The 14,439-nt window shown below is 45.2% G+C and overlaps 2 protein-coding genes and 1 long non-coding RNA gene across 3 annotated transcripts; all 3 read right to left on the reverse strand.

Moving 5' to 3' along the window:
• Nucleotides 1–134: 134 nt before the first annotated feature.
• Nucleotides 135–7,152, reverse strand: LOC146756109 (myosin-binding protein C, fast-type-like). Its single transcript, XM_085524804.1, has 5 exons — nt 7,085–7,152; nt 4,658–4,785; nt 2,640–2,801; nt 1,915–2,019; nt 135–1,014 (listed from the first exon to the last, which is right to left on the reverse strand). Exons 1-5 carry the CDS (start codon nt 7,150–7,152, stop codon nt 569–571), a joined length of 909 nt encoding a protein of 302 aa, XP_085380930.1. The 3' UTR covers nt 135–568.
• LOC146756110 (uncharacterized) lies at nt 6,005–11,200 on the reverse strand. Its single transcript, XM_085524862.1, has one exon. The coding sequence runs from the start codon at nt 9,677–9,679 to the stop codon at nt 8,225–8,227; it is 1,455 nt and encodes a 484-aa protein (XP_085380988.1). The 5' UTR covers nt 9,680–11,200; the 3' UTR covers nt 6,005–8,224.
• A 97-nt stretch (nt 11,201–11,297) lies between these two features.
• LOC146756111 (uncharacterized) lies at nt 11,298–13,640 on the reverse strand. Its single transcript, XR_014937623.1, has 3 exons — nt 13,585–13,640; nt 12,884–13,000; nt 11,298–11,483 (listed from the first exon to the last, which is right to left on the reverse strand). It is a non-coding gene; the product is annotated as an uncharacterized LOC146756111 (long non-coding RNA).
• Between the last annotated feature and the right edge of the window lie 799 nt (nt 13,641–14,439).

Genomic DNA, 14,439 nt, shown 5'->3' on the forward strand with positions numbered 1-14,439 from the left:
CCTGGTGATTTCTATATGGTAATCTGCAAAGCAGGGGTGGAAGAGAAGAAAGGATGAGGACAATTGGAAGAAGAGGAAAGTCTCTTGCGTGTATTCCATTCCAATTAATGTCATGTTCACAATGGTTCTTTGAACCACTCTAAAGATAAAACAAACGATTGTCTATAGGGAATGCCATTGACTACATTTCTATAAAGTAATACTGTATATTATCTACCAAATGCAAGGTCCAGCTCTTGTTCTGTGCTCCCACAAAACAAATTGCTCCCAATTGTTGAGGCTTTTATTCAAATAAGAGTGAGTTGAGTTGAATAAGAGTGAGTTGAAAATATAACAAGTACTTTAGGATGTGAATGGAGACTCTTACGCTGGGGACAACAGCAGATAAAAAGCCTGCAAGTTTCTTTCAGATGAAATCAATGACAAACTGCATCAAATTTAGGTGCTACCAAACTTAAACTTGTCTAGTTCAGAAATACAATTAATTTCACCTGATCTGACTTCTTTGGTATAGCCAAGGACAAAACCTCAGCTCTGTAGATCTGAATAGTAAGCACATCACAGCTATTCAAACAGATCTTTTACTGAGATGCAGCTGTCTCATTGATTGTCCAACGGCTTTGAACTGGAAATGGAGCAGACCCTCCAGACACACACACAATATTTCAAAGACCCCAGTGAAGGAAGGCTGTACGTTAATTAATTCTTCATCTTCATGATGTAAACCAAGCCTGGATATGTTACCTCTGACAAGCAGATTGGCTGTGGATTTTGATTTGCCAATTGAGAACTGAATGGTGCTTGTCATATCAGTGGTGGTTTTCGGTATGGTCAGCTGGTGGATGGTGCCTTCTTGCTGCATAATCAAGTTTCTGCCAGCCTGTAAGACTTCCCCACGTAGATACCACTTGGGAGGTTTCACAGAAGGAATGGATATCTCGCATTCAAATTTGGCTTCTTCAGGCTCAGTCACATAGTCATCACACAGCTCCTTCACTAGATTAATGGATTGCTCTTTAAGAAGGATGGAACAAGAGAAAGCAGAGATTTAGAAGGAATGTAAAAAACCCTTACATTATCACCCCACTTACTCACGTCAGCATTACTGCACATGAACACTACACCTATCAGCTCAGAATGCCTTAAAACATCATTAAAAAATAATAGAAAGAAAAGAATGTTGTTAAGAAGTCAGAGAATAAGACTGACAAACTGAAAAGAGCCCAGATCTTCTGATTCCCAGTCCAACATCCAAATCAAACCATGACCTTCCCATCCCGATATCAAACTCCTCGCATTACGAAATGGAAAAGAGGTTCAATGAAACACGGACATTGATAATTACTTTGGTTAAATACAGCAACTTAGCTCTGAACAACAAGTTTTCACCTAGTAAAGGTCTCTGTAGCTCAAATGTAATGACTCTACTTAAGAGAAATTCATTTTCCAGGAAGTTCTTGCCCTTATAATGTTAACAGTGGCAAAGGTGGGGACTGAACTCTTGAGTAGTGTGCTAACTCAAATGTCTCCGTTTTCTTTATCACACTTAACATCATATATATACCCTAACATTGTATATATTAAAAAAAAAAAAAAAACAACCCTGTGCTCTTTTCAAACAGCAAGAGAAAATGAAGAAAAAGTCAAGCTATGTTTTTTATCCCTCAACGTTCAAACACAAATCTGAAGTCTAAACGTAGAAAATCAACCTCCTAAGAAAATAATCTGTTTTACTTAGCGAAAGTAAATTGCAAAAGAGAAGCTGGATATTTTGTGGGCAGAAAGGTAGGTAGGTAGAAGTTTTTATTTCTGTGAAAGGTCCTGGTGGTGTTTAACTTCCTTGAAATTAAAGCAAAGGATGTTAGCTCATTTATAACATAATTTAATCAAAATTGTCATGAGAAGCATAATTACCTTTAACTGAAAGATGGGCACGAGATTCTGCCTTTTCTGCTAGAGATTTTATTTCTGCTGCATCCTTGACTTGGACACGTGTGTAAGTCAGCGAGTAGCTCTTTCCTGAAGCAGAGAACCACAGAGTCACTAAGGCTGGAAAAGACCACTAAGGTCATCTAGTCCAACCGCCAGCTCATCCCTACCAAACTGTGCTCTTGAGAGCAAACCCACAACTACACTTGGCTTCCTTGAGCAAAGAGCTCTGAGGCACGTGGCCAGGCTGAGCATCATCCATCTGGTTTCACAGCATCACTGCCTGTTCTCTCATGTCAATGAAACCACCCATTCCTCCACGTCCACATCCCCACCAAAGCATAATCTAAACATGGCTTCTACAAGGACTGACCAAATGTGGCCACCGTCACCTTCAAAGTACCTGATACAGAAGGATCACACTCACTGTCAGACAAAACCTCATTGGAGAGGTGAACTGACTGCCCTGTTCACCCCCACTTTCGAAATAACTGCACTCATTTCCTACCTGCTCCCGGCAGTGTGGGATGGTGGGATAGCATCACACTTCCCACACTAAGCATCCCACCATGTCACTTGTTCCACCCTAACCTCAGTCCCAAAACAAAAGGGGAACTCCCTTCTGAACCTTCTTCATTTCAGATGTCTTATATGCTTGATCTCCAACCCACCCCCCACTCAGGAGAAAGATCCCCCCTCTTACACCCTACCATCTTGCCGCATACTGATGTTGTCATCAGCCTTCAGCTTGTTGTCATCTTTGTACCACTGGCTCTGAACCTCATCGTGTGAAATCTCACAGACAAAAGATGCACTCCCATATTCATTCACTTCCACATCTTCCAGTGCTTTAACAATCTTGATATCTCCAGCTGTGAAACACTAGAGATATATTTGTCAGGGTATTTCCAGAACTGAGTGCAGCATCTTTTCCTTACACATATTTGCATAGAAAATAAGTAGGATTATGTTTTATTCTAAACCATCATCCATTCCTGAGTCATTTCTCTCTTCAACACAGTCAATGCATTATTGCCATTGAACTAAAAGATAGACTTACTAGCTACAATGGAGCTCCCTGCAAACAGTTTTCATGGAAACCAGAATCTCATTTATTCTAAAACCTTTCAAGCAAAATTAAGGGTAGAAAAACAATAGAACTGAATGAATCTTTAAGGTCATTTAGTTCCAGTCCCCCTGCTATAGGCAGGGACACCTCCCTCCAGACCAACTCTTCTCCTCAGGGTCAAGGCTTCTCTCAAATCATTCTCCTCTAAGCCTGTGCCTGTGCTTGGGATTGCCCTGACCCAGGTGCAGGGCCTTGTACTTGGCCACACTCAAGTTCATGAGGCTGCCAAGGGCCCACCTCTCCAGCCTGTCCAGGTCCCTCTGAGTAGCATCCCTTCCCTCTAGCACATCAACAGCACCGCTCAGCTTGGTGTCATCTGCAAACTTGCTGAGGGTTCATTTGATTCCACTCTCCATGTTGCCTACAAAAATGTTAAATAACACTGGTCCCAACACCACCCTCCACCTGGACACTGAACTATTGACTGCAGCTCTCTAAGTCTGACCATCCAGACAGTTCCCTATCCTGCAACTGGTCCATCCATCAAAACCATTTTTCTCCAGTTTGGTGACAAGGATGTCATGCAGGACAGGATCAAATGCTCTGCACAAGTCCAAGTAGATGATGTCAGTTGCTCTCCCATTATCCACTGATGCTGTTACTCCATCATGAAAGGCCACCAAGTTTGTCAGGCATGGCTTGACTTTGAGGAACCCATATTGGTTACCACCAATCTCCTCATCTTCATTTTCCAAACTATGCCAAGGAGAACTAGACAGAACTCTACAATGTCGTGTCACTACAAACCTGTCTGAACCATTGGCTTCTCTGCATGCTCATCACTAGTCTCTCCTTAGCTTGTGTGCCCACAGTGTATAGGGAATGTCAGCCACAAATCTTACCTAGGGGACATCTTTGCTTCAAAATCCCTTGAACATCACACAATCCCTTTTAACTCTCCAGGTCTGCACTTATTTGTGTCAGAATCAGACCATATTTCTGTGCTGCTATTTCCCTTTCCTTCTGAAGGGCCTGGATACAACTTGGATTAACCAGAGGAGCAGAGTTCCTGCATAAAACAGCCTGTACTGAAACAGCAACCCAGCCTGGTTGCAGACTGAGAGAGAAAATGAGAGTTCACCACCTGTGAATAATGAGACTTCTCTTATTTCCCTGGGAAGTAATGCCCACTTTTTTACTTTGACGGAGCTCCTTCCCATCATAGAAGGGAAAATATCAAGTCAAATCTACATTAGTCCTTCCATCTCTGCACTCAGCAAAGGGAGCCTTCAGATCTATGCTTAATTCACCCAATTCCCTAGAATTAATGGAACTGTACTTACTGGAACATATGCTGACGCTTAAGCACAGTGCAGTGTTTTCAACATGTAGGAATGGCTATAGAACACGCATAAATTCTGGCTGACATATGACAGCTTAAAGCACTGCGGAGGACTGTTAACAAGCCCGTTTGGACATCACCTTGAATAAATGACGTTATCCCCAAGTAAGGGAAGGAACAGCTGAGCACCGGGGAGGTGCACAAAGGGCCAGAGCAAACTCTCACACTGTCAGGTGCAAAGAAAACTGAGATTTCACCCTAAAACCCAGTTCACAACAAGGCTACAAAATCCTGGCTGAGAATTTCTGAATGCTCACCAGTTGTTTCCAGCTCAAAGGTCATCTTCTGGCCAGCAGCCTCGCAGATGTATTCTCCAGCATCTTTCCTCCCCAGCTGCTCCACAACCAGACGCCGTGTTTTGCCCACACATTCCAGTTTGAACCTTCTGGAGGAGGCAAGCAGTCTTCCATCCTTGTACCATTTTACTTCGGTTGGATCCTGTGCTACTTCACAGCTGAGGGAGGCACTAGCTGCCAGGGCAGCACTCACCTCTTTCTGCACCTTCTCCTGGTTTATAAACACAGGTTTTGGCTCTGAGGGAAGAAAAGAAAAACAGAAGGACTGAAATGAGACCATCTTGCAGGTTTGTATGTACAGGTTGGAACAGGTTTAGGTTACCACTTGTGCCCAAACTAATAGCCTTCACTAGAGAATATCAGCTCTTCTGTTGAAACTAAGTGTCAAATCTAGGCAAGAAAGAACCTAGGAACTGAAGGAACCAAGAGGGTCCTTGAACACCATCCCATGGTTGCAAGTCACTATGCAAACATATTGAACCCAAAAGAACATCTGTCCTGCAGGCAACCAAAACCTGAGTTCCTTTTACTTAAGACCCACTGTGAAACATCAAAACACATAAACATGTGATAGTCAAACCACTGGCTGCCTTTTCATGACCCAGAACAGTACTCCTGGCTTCCTGAACAGACTCCTCATGGCCTCTACCACTGCCACAACTGTGACTGTCAAAGGCACAAAGGAAATATGCTCACCAACGCAGTCCTTTGTTCTTTGTGTGTGATTTGCAGATATCTATCTTACTTTGAGCTCTGGCAATAGTCAGCTCTACCAGGTCTCTTACTGTGAGTAGCAGACTCACCTATCCAGATGCAGCCTCCAACATAAAGGCATAGTAAAAAGTCAGTGTACTACTAGGAGAAGTTCCTGCTTCTCCTGCCATGAAAGGCTGCACGTACAACATGCACTCCAGCCTCACTGCACATACTTATCTTAGTCAAATGTTTCGGTGAACAAGAATTACAGTTTGGGATCTCAGGCACAGGAGAGATTTGAATAATATCTTGAACACTGCTTCCATTGTACATATATCAGTAATTATTATTCTACAGACAGACTGAAACAGGTCTTTGTGCCATACTAAAACCAAATACTTTCTACAAACCCAGGCAATCAAGTATAGGGGAAAAACCTCAGCACAGACTACTGCACCTGGAGCACTGTATAATAGAAACTAGATTTTACTTGACTGTTCTCTGCTGTATTTCAGACAACACCTGTCTGTCTCGCTCCAATTTAGGAGTGAGGCAAAGGTTCTTTTAATAATGTTATGCCCGGCGTGAGATTAAGAAGAAGAAGCATTCAAATGTTGATCCGACCAGTTTATTGGAAATAATAGACAATTGAGGGGATGGGGAAGGGAGAGTGACGAATAAAATTAGGGTGATGGGGAAGGGAAAGTAGGCGATAGAAAAAGGTGGAAAAGAGCAAGAATTACGTTAAAGCGGGGAATAGTCACCTCCTGGATGCAGCAGCGTCCCGTAGCACGTTGTTAACGTTGGTCCGGGGCAGGGGAGAGCAGCAACGGAGTAGCAGGCTGCAAGCAGCAGATCGGTGAATCGCAGAAAAGACGGTCAGAGTACCGTGGTCTCTAGAAGCAGAGTCTCGGGCAGCGAGGTCCCTCGGAGCAGAGTCTCGAGCGGCAATCCCAGAAGAGATAATAGGCAGCAGTAGGACAACGGTGGAGGAATCTGAGATCGGATACCTAGATGCCCAGAAAGGTTCTTCAGCATGCAGCCATCTTCTTCAGCATGCAGGCGCTCGCGTAGAGAGGCATCTGGTGTCAGAAAACCTCTCCCTGAATTCGGGGTTTGTCCGTGCCCTTTTTATCCTTCTTTCCAGCCTTCGAGACATTTCGGGACGGCTCGGGTCAGTCTTGTGACTTCCTCAGAGCTGTCAATCTTCCTTGAGATGGGCAAACAGGAAAGACCACTTAAGGGCCATTGATCAGTATCTTATCTCCCTTTCGTAGCTCCCGGACTTGTCCATCTCCTGTGTGTCTCAGACAAAGGCAGTCCTGGAACCTTGGCCAGGACTTGCCTGAACTTGTCCATTTCAGCAAACTTTGAGACAGTAATGTAAAAAGCATGGCTTCTTACACCACCCCGTGACTCAAAGTTTGCTTAAAAAATGGACCACTGCTGATCCAGGTTGGTGAGAAAAAGATAGCAAGCATGAGGGGAAAAGGAGAGGGTAGGGGAATTAAAATGTTTAATACAATCATTACAAAAGATTTCTTGATGTGCTCCACTTCTCCATCACTTGAGGATGTTACAAAATACATGGACAATACAACACATTGGATAAGTTCAATGAAACATGGTATCACACACAGAACAAACATGAAAGTTGAGACAACACAATAGATAAAATAAGATGCATTTTACACACAGTCCACCTGGAAGCCAGGAAAAAAGGTCAAGGTCTGGGCTTTTCCAAGTTTGGACGGGAACATGTATACCATCAGCAATTTGTTTAACAACTTTACCATTATCAATCTTTAGACAACAGGTGGAATCATTTAATTTGCTACAGACACCACCCTGTGATTCTTCAGGAGGGGTGACACAAATATTACATAATGAATAAAAGATAGAAAGTGAGAAGGAACAGCCATACACTGAAAACAACCATACATTTAACAATAACCAATAGTAATAAATAAACAAGTAAAATAGGGATATTTGTATCAGGAGAACTTTCCACTTGAGCATTTCCAAAGCAGTTCAATTGCTGAGAGATATATACTAGTCTGGCAAGTCTAAGAACTGTTATAGTCACAACATAGTGTAGGATACCCCAGAATTTAAATCGTAGGGAGTAATCCCAGAAACATACACATTTCTTATCAAAAACGAAGACACTTTCCAACAACAGTGTTTTGAATGGAACTCCTGTACTGATGAGACACTGGAAAGCATCAGTGCAAAGGGTTTTATGATAAACTTCACTTTAGTGACCACATCTAACAGATATTAGATAGGTCCCATTGCTCATTTCCCAATTCATTAGGAATTTGGAAACACCATGGAGTTACATGCAAATCACCGTCAAGTTTGACCAAAAGAGGTGAAATATGGGGTTAAAAGGAATGATTACCATTGTGCAAAGAGTACAAGAAAGCCAGGATAACCTGAAAAAAAAAAAAAAACTTGGAACCCAATTGTGAAGTTTAAACAGATCCAAAGACTGATACCAATCACAACTCATAAGTACAGCAAACAAAACATAATACTATTGCAACCAAAATATGAAATAAAGAGGTATATCGGTATTCTAGCATGATCACATCTTCAATTTTTCTGTTACAAAACACAAATGGTTAAAATCAGCTACGAGCCATTCTGTTCCGTGAAGGTCCTGTGAAGGTCCTGCGGGGATCTTCTGTAAAAGAAAACAAGACAACTCGCCCTTTGGGGGCTTTGTTAATACAATTATCTTCTCCTTTTAGTCGTGAGCCTCCTAACAAACATCCATCCTTCACCGCCCCCCCACCTCCCTCTCATCTGGGGGAGGGGGCGAAAGTATCAACTTTCCTTGGGCTTTTGTTCTGGCCACAAGTTAACTAATTTCTCTAGCCTGACTGTGGGTAATCCATTCATCAAATCTCGTGGAACGCCCTTTTGCCAGCCCAGTGTCCAGAGACTATTACGTTTATGATCAATATTTCTCCTACCTGTTCTTTCTGAGGCTAGAGCCTTTTCTATTCTATTAAATTTTGGGCTAGGTGGCCTGAGAGCAAGGGTGGTTGCTGCGAGCCTTACTCCCCTTGGCTCAATTCTGCTGGTGGATGAAGCCACCGGTCCATACTTCCTACCATAATTAATCAATTCTTGGGCAACCTCTCCCCATGTCCATACCTTATAACCTGATTGTAAAGAGCCTGAAGAACCAACTCCCTCTAAAACAGCTCGAGCTCTCTCTCCCTGGGACATGGCCTGTATTTTACTTTGAAGTTGTATACCTATGGGTTTCAGCGATTCTGGAAGTCCCCTGATTAATGGAGTCATCCGTTCAGGATCAACAGGCATCATCAAAGGTGATTCGTGCCGTGGCTGCAATTTCCTGTCATACATCATTTGCAGGCAAGCGGCCTTTTGGACACTTTCAACCAATTGGTCAACTGTCCCATTAATGGCAAGAGGGTCTCCCCTTTCTAAAGGGTTGAGACCACCAGCCCAGTAAGCAGCCCTCTGTGTTAGGGACCAGGGAGCACGGTTATTACCAGTAGTCAAAAATACTCCTGGCCCCCAATAACCCTCAGCCTCCTTTTCGGTTAACATTATTTGGTCTCCACCAGTTAAGCTGACTCTCCAAACATATTCTGTTTCTGATTCCTTTGGAGAGCGGCTAAAATCTTTTTTCAGTTTTGCTAATTCAGTGGCAGAAAAGGGAATTTCTTTAACATTCATTTGAGGATCCAGGTCCTCTCCGTTATCAAAGGTATATTCTGTTTTTATTAGAGGGCGCAGAGGGGCTATTGGGGTTTCAAACTTATCAAAATTTTCTTTTGCTTCTTTTAGTTCTTCCTGAGGATACAGTTCTTCTTGTGGTGCACCATGAATATCAGTGTCACCAGTATCTTTATATGTTAAAATTTCCTTAAAAGCCATCTGTAACAAGGCCGAATTATGTCTCTCTCTTTCCAATTGTACTTCTAGATTTCCAATTTGGTTTTGCAAAGCTTTCACGAGTTCCTGGGTTGCTTTAACTGTTTCTTGTAACGACTGTATAGTCTGGTTTTCTGCCTCAAACTGCTGGTCTCGGAACTCCACGGCTGCTTTTAAAGCAGCACCGAGTACTGCACAAATAAATGATTTGCCTTTCCCGGCTCGAGTACGAGCTCCATGTTGTAAAACGCAAATGCGGTCAGAAACAGCCTGCAAATTATACCAATTTTCACGTGCCCAGTCCATCCCTGATGACGATGGCCGAGACGCGTGCTTTTCAAGGATATCAAACAACATATTTTCACCTTCCATATCAGATGTAATTTTACTCACAACCAAAAATCTACAGGCAACGAAATCTACGCTGAGGGAGGAGGCGATTCCTTATCTCCTCAGAGAGGCAAACACTTAACAAAACGAACAACTGCTCAAAACACTCCTTTACACAAAAGACCAAACGACTCAATCAACACTTCCAAAGAAAGTGTAAACACCTCAATCGGTCCTGGCTGTTCTGGCAAGCCACAACGAAAAACTTCAACCTCCAAGCAAAAAAAAAGTTAGAAATAACTTCTAAGTTTCTCAAAAGTAATAAACTTCTTGGAGAAGCACACACCACTTCCACAAGAGGCTCACACACAAAACTTTTAAAACCAAAGGTACGTCACAAGATACTTAAAACCACCACAATGCAAAATAGTCTTCCCAGGGAGGCACACACGTGTAAAACAAAAGCAAACAGTACAAAATTAATTCACTCGTCCCCGAGAGGTATACACGTAAGAAAGAAAGTTTCAGAATGTGGAGCGGTCTTCCTGGAGAGGTGCACACGTCAAATTAAGTTATCACAATCGCTCCTTGCAACTCCAGGAGAAATAGACAGAAAAGTTTTAGAGAAACTGGAAGGATAACACTCTCACGACGGGTAATCCTGCCGACTACGCCAATAAAAATGTCTCGCTCCAATTTAGGAGTGAGGCAAAGGTTCTTTTAATAATGTTATGCCCGGCGTGAGATTAAGAAGAAGAAGCATTCAAATGTTGATCCGACCAGTTTATTGGAAATAATAGACAATTGAGGGGATGGGGAAGGGAGAGTGACGAATAAAATTAGGGTGATGGGGAAGGGAAAGTAGGCGATAGAAAAAGGTGGAAAAGAGCAAGAATTACGTTAAAGCGGGGAATAGTCACCTCCTGGATGCAGCAGCGTCCCGTAGCACGTTGTTAACGTTGGTCCGGGGCAGGGGAGAGCAGCAACGGAGTAGCAGGCTGCAAGCAGCAGATCGGTGAATCGCAGAAAAGACGGTCAGAGTACCGTGGTCTCTAGAAGCAGAGTCTCGGGCAGCGAGGTCCCTCGGAGCAGAGTCTCGAGCGGCAATCCCAGAAGAGATAATAGGCAGCAGTAGGACAACGGTGGAGGAATCTGAGATCGGATACCTAGATGCCCAGAAAGGTTCTTCAGCATGCAGCCATCTTCTTCAGCATGCAGGCGCTCGCGTAGAGAGGCATCTGGTGTCAGAAAACCTCTCCCTGAATTCGGGGTTTGTCCGTGCCCTTTTTATCCTTCTTTCCAGCCTTCGAGACATTTCGGGACGGCTCGGGTCAGTCTTGTGACTTCCTCAGAGCTGTCAATCTTCCTTGAGATGGGCAAACAGGAAAGACCACTTAAGGGCCATTGATCAGTATCTTATCTCCCTTTCGTAGCTCCCGGACTTGTCCATCTCCTGTGTGTCTCAGACAAAGGCAGTCCTGGAACCTTGGCCAGGACTTGCCTGAACTTGTCCATTTCAGCAAACTTTGAGACAGTAATGTAAAAAGCATGGCTTCTTACACTGTCTTACCTGTGACATGAATCTTGAAGGTGAGTTTCTGGCCAGCAGCCTCGCAGCTGTACTCCCCTGCATCTTTCTTCTCCACCTGGCTCACCACCAGCCGACGCTGTTTGCCCTCTGACTCCACCCTGAACTTCTTGCTCGAGGTGATCAGTTTCCCCTCCTTGTACCACTTCACCTCCGTCTTCTCCTGGGCCACCTCGCAGCTCAGCGTGGCATTTTCTGTTGGTGCAGCCTTCACCTCCTTCTGCACCTTCTCCTTGTTGATAAAAGCATCCACTGCTTCTGGAATTTAAGGCAAACGGGCACATTTAAGACATGAATCTTTTCTACACAGCCTTCCCCAAATGCCCAAATTAGTCTTTGGACTGTACCGTTGAGGACAGCTTTCCCACTCACATTTCCTGACAGTGCTATGAACTGAATGCCAACATCTGAACTATATCAATTGCCAGTGAAGAACTTCCTCCCTGCCAGACCAAAATAGCTTAGATAGCCCTAAACTTGTTTTCATTTCCACCAGTATCATGTTCCAAAATCTTCAAAAATTAAAAAACACCCCTTTCCACACTGTCCAGCAGCACACCAGCATACGCAGTCATTGAAAAGTCTGTTTCATACAAGGGGACAGGCATTACATTGTCCAAACAAGCTGACAGCTGTAAGTTGCTTTGCCAGCAAAAGCCAGGTGAGGGTCAAGGTTAAATTCTGTTTGTAATTAAGTCATAGTGAGGAAATGTATTTTTCTCACCTACATATTTCTGAAAACAATTCTAATATCTCCTGAGTTTTCAGAGGCAGTAATAAAATGGTTTCCCCTATGGAATCATAGAACGATTTGGGTATAGAAGGAAGCTTTAAAGATCATCCAGTCCAACCTCTTGCCGTGGTCAGGGACATCATTCACTAAATGAGGCTGCCCAGGGTCCCCATCCAGCCTGGCCTTGGACACTCCAATGATGAGTCACCCACAACCTTCACCGGACAATCTGTTCCAGTGTATCACCACCCTCATCATAAAGAACTTTTCTCATGTCCAAACTGAGTCTACCCTCTTCACTTTTGAAACTATTGCCCTTTGTTATGTTGCTACAGACCCTGGTAAAAAGCCTTTTTCCACTTTCCTATCAGACTCTCCTAATAAATAGAACGCCTGTCTTCCTCCATTTTGGAAAGAAAAGCACCACCTTGAAGCCTTTCTATTTTTAAGCATTTCTTTTGTACCTGCTATAGAGAAGAAAACAAAAGAAAATACAGGAAAACCTTTTTAGTTGCAGGTTTCTTTAATTTAATAGAAACCACCAGTGCCGCCTTCTAGCATTGTGACCAAATGCTGTCTCTGAGACTACTTAGGAAGAAGCATTTGCAGGGGTGTGCTTGTGCCCTGAAGATATCTTTAATATTCTTTAATTTCCCCTGTAAATATTGACTTCTCATTTTGCTATCATTGCATCTACTTGAGATCCCCAGGGAAATTCCCCAGTTATTTCCAGTCTGTCTTAAGCTGAGGCTACCCAAGTCCTAAGTGTTCATAGCTTCAGAAGGCAAACAAAACAGTGCATGAAATAAACAGAATTTAAGCACCGTCTACATCACTGAATGCTGGGGCTGAATGTGTCAAACCACTTAACTTTCCCCTCCTTCTTTGTTGGGGGATTCAATACAGTCGAAACAATTTCTCTCACCTGTGACATGAATCTTGGTGAGTCTTCTCCTGGGCAAGCTCAGCGTGGTATTTTGAGTCAGTACAGCCTTCACTTCCTTTTGTACCTTGTCCTTGCTTGTAAACACGTCTTCTTTCTCTGCAGGGACATCAGAACAGTCAAACCGTTTTGCTGTAGTCTGCTGTAGAGCTTACTCCAGTTCCCCGTTTTCACTATACTTGCCCTTCACAGGGAGCATCGTGATGCCTCATTAAGACAGGAAAACACTTTCCTCTCTATTTTGCCTTCATGCGGGGGGGGCACAGCGTAAGGCAGCGGCTTTGAGGGGGGTGTTGGGGCTGTTTGGCACTGGGGGGGGGTTATTGGGTTATTGGGTGCCCCACCCCCACACACAATGGGGTGTTAATGTGGGGGGGGGGCTTAAATCAGTTGCGTTCCCTATAGCGCCGCCCCCCCCCCCCCCCACTAACCCCCCCCTTTATCCTCACGGCTGAGCCCCCCCCCCCTCAGCGCCCCATTCATCTTGATGGAGGGGGGGGGGGGTTTGGCACACGACCCCGGCGCGGCTTAAGGCACATCGTCGACAACACCCCCCCCACCAACCCCACCCGGGGGGGGGAGGGGGGCGATGTGGGGAGGGGGGGGGGTTGCGGGGTTGGGGGAGGGGGTGGGCAAAGCGCAATATGGGGGGGGGGGGTCACAAATTGGGGCGTGGTCTTTACCTGGAGGGCAGCGGCTGCACAAAGAGCCCGCGGGGGTCGGAGAGCAGCACTTTGGCTGGGGGGGGGGGTCCACGGGGTCCGGGGGTAATGCTGCCCCACCCCCTCCCCTACCCCACCCCACCCCCCACTGCCGACCCCCCCCCGCGTTGCCCCCCCGCCCCAACGTCAGCTCCTGCGGCAGCTCCTCGTCGCTCTCCTCCTCCTCTTCCTCGTCTGGGGGGTCAATACGTGGGGGGGGGGGGTCCCATCGGGCAGCGGCAGCTCCGCCGGCTCCGATTGGCTGAGCCGCAGTGCGTGGGAGTGGCTGTTGTGTGCCGGTCGGTGGAGGGGCGGCTCTTCATGGAGCTGCCCCGCAGCCAACAACAGCCTGAATGAGATCCTGGAGTCCCAGACGCTGGAGGATGAGCTGGGAAAGAGCAGAGGCTCCCCACAGAAGGGCAAATCACGTCTGATAACGTGAGTGTGGAGCACAGCCAGCCCCTTCCTCACATGTGTGGGGCTTCCATGTTCCTCTGTGCCCATTGCAGTGTGCCACCCCAATCCTGCTGCCCAGCCAGGAGTGGATGGGATGAGCAGGTTGGGATGCACAGAGCAGTGCTCAGACATTGCTGGGACATTTGTGCACTGCTGTTGAGCTTCCCTTTGTGCAGCAGGGGAGAGGATGGAGGTTTACAGGTGGATGGTTGTTCTTTCTATGGCATTGCACAGGTGGTAGAACCATGTCCATTCCCAAACTTATTCCAGGGCATGCGGGAATTTGTGCAGTTGTAGTTCCTGAATTGTGCTATTTAAAACCCTCCTGTAAATGGGGATGTTTTGTAATGCCTGCTGGGGCTGCAGGCAGCATTGCCTTCC

This window comes from Coturnix japonica, chromosome 28 (genome assembly GCF_054131305.1).
Source record: "Coturnix japonica strain WE chromosome 28, WE-NBRP24, whole genome shotgun sequence".
Taxonomy (NCBI): Eukaryota; Metazoa; Chordata; class Aves; order Galliformes; family Phasianidae; genus Coturnix; species Coturnix japonica.

Bases quoted from the DNA above. Each gene is read 5' to 3' on its own strand.
- LOC146756109 (XM_085524804.1), bottom strand. From the start codon at position 7,152: ATGTTCCCGTCCAAACTTGGAAAAGCCCAGACCTTGACCTTTTTTCCT. The intron at 2,802-4,657 runs GTGAGCATTCAG...AGTGTTTCACAG, and splicing joins CTTTGAGCTGGAAACAACTG to CTGGAGATATCAAGATTGTT. The intron at 1,015-1,914 runs GTAATTATGCTT...TCCTTCTTAAAG, and splicing joins TGCCCATCTTTCAGTTAAAG to AGCAATCCATTAATCTAGTG.
- LOC146756110 (XM_085524862.1), bottom strand. From the start codon at position 9,679: ATGGAAGGTGAAAATATGTTGTTTGATATCCTTGAAAAGCACGCGTCT.